The sequence below is a fragment of the Camelina sativa genome, chromosome 11 (assembly GCF_030686135.1).
Source record: "Camelina sativa cultivar CO46 ecotype springtype chromosome 11, ASM3068613v1".
NCBI lineage: Eukaryota > Viridiplantae > Streptophyta > Magnoliopsida > Brassicales > Brassicaceae > Camelina > Camelina sativa.
In genome coordinates this window covers 31,005,099-31,011,098 of record NC_141890.1, presented here as the reverse complement: position 1 = coordinate 31,011,098, position 6,000 = coordinate 31,005,099, and the positions used below count along the sequence as shown (strand labels likewise).

At 37.1% G+C, this 6,000-nt stretch overlaps 1 protein-coding gene and 1 non-coding gene across 3 annotated transcripts; one reads left to right on the top strand and one right to left on the bottom strand.

The window, feature by feature from the left end:
* Positions 1-1,282: 1,282 nt before the first annotated feature.
* LOC104724529 (cation/H(+) antiporter 18) lies at positions 1,283-5,041 on the top strand. 2 transcript variants are annotated; one of them, XM_010443024.3, is made up of 4 exons: positions 1,283-1,675; positions 2,029-2,255; positions 2,346-3,347; positions 3,442-5,041. In XM_010443024.3, exons 2-4 carry the CDS (start codon positions 2,058-2,060, stop codon positions 4,651-4,653), a joined length of 2,412 nt encoding a protein of 803 aa, XP_010441326.2. In that variant the 5' UTR covers positions 1,283-1,675; positions 2,029-2,057; the 3' UTR covers positions 4,654-5,041. The 2 variants fall into 2 exon arrangements, with proteins under 2 accessions (XP_010441326.2, XP_010441325.2); XM_010443023.3 differs by having other exon boundaries at positions 1,291-1,675; positions 2,032-2,255.
* A 90-nt stretch (positions 5,042-5,131) lies between these two features.
* Positions 5,132-5,215, bottom strand: TRNAL-CAA (transfer RNA leucine (anticodon CAA)). The gene has a single exon. It is a non-coding gene; the product is annotated as a tRNA-Leu (tRNA).
* Between the last annotated feature and the right edge of the window lie 785 nt (positions 5,216-6,000).

Genomic DNA, 6,000 nt, shown 5'->3' with positions numbered 1-6,000 from the left:
CGGCAGAAATGGACGACTGAGCGATTTTAAACTCTGCTGGCTGCTGTATCTCTCTCTATCTCCCTCTCTATTTGTTTAAGTTGTAAACTTGTAATCTTAGTATGACTACGTCTATATTGGAGACTATGTCACAGACTAAACATGTAAAAAATGTTATCCTCTAATTATTTGGAAGAAAAGTCAGCGTGGTAATCTTTCTACTCTACTATGTAGTTATTTTCATTGGATATTTATATAAAAAACAATCTATAATGAAATAGCAAAAAAAAACAATATAATAGACAACAAAATACACTTGCGCCAAAAAATATTCATATACTTGGATTGTGAAGGTGTGAAATGATCAATAATCAAAGAGGTAATTGGTCGAGGCTTAGCATTGATTTTTGATTTAATTCACAAGTTAATGGTCATAAATTACACACTAAAAGAAGAAGAAAAAGCTATGTAATGGAAGGGGATACCACTATATCAAGGGACCTTTTTTTCCCCTCACCAAAATACTTACTAATGAATTACTAAAACTTCTGATATTCCATAGATTGATTGGTTTATTCTCATCTCATACGATGGAACACATAATAATGAATTAGTAAAGCTTATGTTTTTTTGTTTTTTTCTTCATGTTAACTCTTTTATTTGATTTAGTGTTTTATCCACAAAAACTTTGATTCCAGTTTAGTTTATCTGTGAATTGGAACGAGTCGGATTCTACATCTAGAGATGAGAGAATATCACATTTTTTTTCTTTTGACATAGACCAATATTATCACATGTACATTGTATACTCTATAGATTCTAATTCTCTTTTGTATCTTGTTTCTTTTGTTAGCATTGAGTCACAACTATTTGGTGAATTAGCCAAATCTTTATATTAATAGGGAACATGACTTAATCTTTGGTGTAATGGTATCTATGTCGATTTTTGTAGATTTATAATTTGCTACTAGACTACAATCACTCTATTTTTTTTTTTTTTTGTATTTTATTTGAAAGTATCTAGTTTTATAATTTTATATGAAAATACAGTATAATAAGTTTCTTATACTGTATAATCCATTAAAAAAAGTATTATATTGGATGGAATGGGAAACAAAAGTTGACTTTATCAGATACCTCTTTTCCTTTTCGGTGCCTCCTTTTCAGCTAGTTTCGTTAAACAAAACACTAGAAAGAAAAAAAACCAAATTGAACTCTCTTATGAAAATTGCAAACACCATTATAAAGAATTTTTTTGGGTGCACCAACATAGTATATCATTATAAAGTTATGATGAGATAATAAACTTATAAAGTGGTGACTAAGCATTAAGTATCCAAAAGAGAGAGAGGGACCTGAAAAAAATGGACGACTGGGAGAGAGAGATGGTTTGTTTGTTGTAACTTGTAACTAAAGAAGACACCACTGCTCACATATCACAATCGCTCTCTCTCTCTCTCTCTCTCTCTCTCTCTCTCTCTCTATTTAAGTCGTAATCTTCAAGTCAATATCGATCCAACTTCTCTCTGTACACTTTTTTTCCTTGTGTTGTTTTTGTCGCCTTCTCCGCCTCCGCAATTTCCACGAATCATCCTCCTCCTCTCGTTGATCTGGTCACATGTCGGCTCATTCCAAAGCATAACTATTTTAAGTCCGACTACTTGCTTCGTCTAGTGAGATCAGCTAATTTCTTCAGGTAAGTCACTCTCTCGTTTAATCTCTTCACAATGCCTTGATTTTTACAGGTATATAAATCATGGCTTTTGACCTGCTAATTTCGAGATAATTTCCTCGAGAATGCTGTGTAATTAGGGAATCTAATTTTCCCGTTCTCTGTTTCTGTCTTGGTGCAACTCTATATGCATGTATCAAAATATTTAATCTTTTTTCGAGAATCTTTAATTGAAAATAAAATCTGTTATGCTTTTGTTTTAGCTATTTCTAATTCTATTAGGATAATACCATTTTGATTTTTGTTCTGTTTCTTTTTTAATTGGATTCCAAGTTTATCTAAAAATTTATAAAGATCGAAGCTTTATTTGTCTTTAGTAGGGTTTTTTGAAGAAACAAGTTGAAGAATGGCGACTACGAATTCTACAAAAGCTTGTCCTGCTCCTATGAAAGCAACCTCTAATGGAGTTTTCCAAGGGGATAACCCAATAGACTTTGCGTTACCTCTTGCGATTCTTCAGATCGTCATTGTTATTGTTCTCACTCGTCTTCTTGCTTACCTTTTAAGACCTCTGAGGCAGCCTCGTGTTATCGCTGAAGTCATTGTATGTTTTTCCTCTCTTGTCGTTATTTCTTTTTAATCTGTATCGATTTAGGTGAATGATTTAGTGGTCTGTTGTTGATGATTATGACAGGGTGGGATTATGCTTGGGCCGTCTCTTCTTGGCCGTTCAAAGGTCTTTCTTGATGCTGTGTTCCCAAAGAAAAGCTTGACTGTTCTAGAAACTCTGGCTAATCTTGGCCTTCTCTTCTTCCTGTTCCTTGCCGGACTAGAGATTGATACCAAAGCTCTTCGTCACACCGGGAAGAAGGCTTTGGGAATTGCCATGGCTGGAATCTCTCTTCCGTTTGCTCTTGGCATTGGTTCTTCATTCGTTTTGAAAGCAACAATCTCCAAAGGAGTTGATAGTACTGCGTTTCTAGTTTTCATGGGTGTGGCACTCTCCATCACTGCGTTCCCTGTGTTGGCTCGTATCTTAGCTGAGCTAAAGCTTCTAACCACTGAAATAGGACGGCTTGCAATGTCAGCAGCTGCTGTTAACGACGTTGCAGCTTGGATTCTTCTTGCTCTTGCCATTGCTCTCTCGGGATCCAATACATCTCCCCTTGTATCTCTCTGGGTTTTCCTTTCTGGATGCGCTTTTGTGATTGGTGCTGCTTTCATCATTCCGCCAATCTTTAAATGGATTGCCCGGAGGTGCCACGAGGGAGAACCCATCGAAGAAACCTACATCTGCGCCACTTTGGCTGTGGTTCTTGTTTGTGGATTCATTACTGATGCCATTGGTATTCATTCCATGTTTGGTGCTTTTGTGGTCGGTGTTTTGATCCCAAAGGAAGGACCTTTTGCTGGTGCACTCGTCGAGAAGGTGGAGGATCTTGTATCCGGTCTCTTCTTACCGCTTTACTTTGTAGCGAGTGGTCTAAAAACTAATGTGGCTACAATTCAAGGAGCTCAGTCTTGGGGTCTTCTTGTTTTAGTTACATTCACAGCTTGTTTCGGTAAGATTGTTGGGACTCTCGGTGTTTCCCTCGCCTTCAAGATACCAATGCGAGAAGCTATCACATTAGGATTCCTCATGAACACTAAAGGACTGGTCGAACTCATCGTCCTCAACATAGGAAAAGATCGAAAGGTACAAACCATTTTCCAATCTTATAACAATTATGCGTCAGGAAAGGTCCAAAGATTATAACTTTAAATAATTCTCTCTGCTGATGTTTCGTCAGGTTCTGAATGATCAGACATTTGCCATAATGGTTCTAATGGCTCTCTTCACAACCTTCATCACCACACCAGTCGTAATGGCAGTCTACAAACCAGCAAGAAGAGCCAAGAAAGAAGGAGAATACAAAAACAGGACGGTAGAACGAGAGAACACAAACACACAGCTTCGAATCCTCACATGTTTCCACGGAGCCGGAAGCATTCCTTCAATAATAAACCTCTTGGAAGCATCAAGAGGCATCGAGAAAGGCGAAGGACTCTGCGTTTACGCTCTCCACTTAAGGGAACTATCAGAGAGATCTTCAGCTATCCTAATGGTTCACAAAGTCCGCAAAAACGGAATGCCCTTTTGGAACAGAAGAGGAGTCAATGCAGACGCAGACCAAGTGGTAGTTGCTTTCCAAGCGTTTCAACAGCTGAGCAGAGTCAATGTCAGACCAATGACAGCAATCTCATCGATGTCTGATATTCACGAAGACATCTGCACAACAGCTGCAAGAAAAAGAACAGCCATTGTGATTCTTCCGTTTCACAAGCATCAACAGCTCGACGGTTCGTTAGAGACGACACGTGGCGATTACCGTTGGGTGAACAGGAGAGTTCTGCTTGAAGCTCCTTGCTCAGTTGGTATATTCGTTGACCGTGGACTCGGTGGCTCAAGTCAAGTCTCAGCTCAAGACGTTTCTTACTCTGTTGTTGTTCTCTTCTTCGGTGGTCGTGATGACCGTGAAGCCTTGGCTTATGGGTTACGTATGGCGGAGCATCCCGGTATCGTTTTAACTGTTTTCCGATTTGTGGTAGCGCCGGAGAGAGTCGGAGAGGTTGTTAATGTGGAAGTGGGTGACAACGAGCATAATCTGAAATGGGATGAGGAGATTATGTCTGAGATTAGGAAGAAGTCGTCGGTGGATGAATCGATCAAGTTTGTGGAGAAAAGGGTTGAAAACGCCGCCGTGGATGTTAGATCGGCGATTGAGGAAGTACGGCGGAGCAATCTGTTTCTGGTTGGTCGAGTGCCAGGTGGCGAGATTGCGTTGGCGATTAGGGAGAACAGTGAGTGCCCAGAGCTTGGACCTGTCGGAAGTTTGTTGATTTCGCCGGAATCATCGACGAGAGCTTCGGTTTTGGTGATTCAGCAGTACAACGGCACCGGAACAGCTCCGGATTTGGCTACGACGGAGTTAGTGGCTTCAACTGATAAAGACTCTGACTGAATCAGTGGTTAAAAACGAACGGTTCGATTCGGTTCGGTTCAGTTCAGGGAATGGTTTACCATAGGTAGTGAAATAGTTGGTTAACGACTACGGTTTGGTAAACTGACCGGACTTTTTTCTCACTGTTTCATTACTGGATTGGGTTTAAGTTTTTGCTTTTGATAAAAAATGGTTAGTTGACCAAAGAAAAAAAAAAAAAGATGAACAAATTTGTTGTTATTAGGTTCACCGTGAATTAAGAAATCGTCTGTTGAATTTTGTTTTTTTTGCATGTATATAATATATTTATCATTAATTATAAAGTGATATAAAATATTGAAACATGAAATATGAACAAAAATGTATTATTTCTTATATATTAATTAAACTAAATCAAATTAATAATAAATATATTATATACATGCAAAAAAACAAAAATGTACTATTTCTTATATATTAATTAAACTAAATCAAATTTTGAGTGGACAAAAATATGAATTGTCAGAAGTGGGGTTTGAACCCACGCCCTCTTACGAGGACCAGAACTTGAGTCTGGCGCCTTAGACCACTCGGCCATCCTGACTATTGGTGTTATATCTAGTATAAACGTTTCTAGTTGAATAATAATACCTACTGGTAAAAGATCTTGCACTTGTTAATCTAGTTATGATCGAGTTATTATAATATTTTGCACATACGTTCTACGATTAATTGATAATTTTAAAATTTGATAAATTAATAATTATGACTTGTGAGAGATAAACTATAAATAGTGCATCTATTAATAAGCACTAACTATATTTTTAAATTTGTGTGAAAACTCTATAAAATCAAATTTTTATATAGAAGGAGTAAGTTATCTATACAATATACTTTCTGTTTTCTTTCTCGAAGCAAGAAACCATTAATTAGACTAACTCAAACTCGATATGAACTCATGTTATTCCAAATTTGAATTGCATCCAACAACTCGTAGCATTGGAAATCGGAGAAGCAAAAGTCTTATTCTATTATGAAAACCAAAAGTCACACATAAACTTAACTTTCCTATAAAGGGTATAGAGACTCTCTCACAACTCCTACTATGATAATTCAAACGAAACACACACAAAACAAAACAAAAAGGTTTTTGAAAAAGAAAAAGAAATACAAGTAATCATTTTTTTAATTGAAGAAAAGAATTTTATTGACTGTTTTTGTTGTTAGTTATGATCATTTGTGTGTGTGCGTGTTTATGTAATTTATAAAGTTAGATCCATATTAGCTCAAGCCTCAGGGTAATCAACAATGCCTTTCTTTAAAGTAAATATTATTAACCAAAATTACATTCTTATGATGGGGAAGAGGTTTTAGTGTACCCGGCTGGAG

Bases quoted from the DNA above. Each gene is read 5' to 3' on its own strand.
- LOC104724529 (XM_010443024.3), top strand. From the start codon at position 2,058: ATGGCGACTACGAATTCTACAAAAGCTTGTCCTGCTCCTATGAAAGCA. The intron at 2,256-2,345 runs GTATGTTTTTCC...TGATTATGACAG, and splicing joins GTGTTATCGCTGAAGTCATT to GGTGGGATTATGCTTGGGCC. The intron at 3,348-3,441 runs GTACAAACCATT...ATGTTTCGTCAG, and splicing joins ACATAGGAAAAGATCGAAAG to GTTCTGAATGATCAGACATT.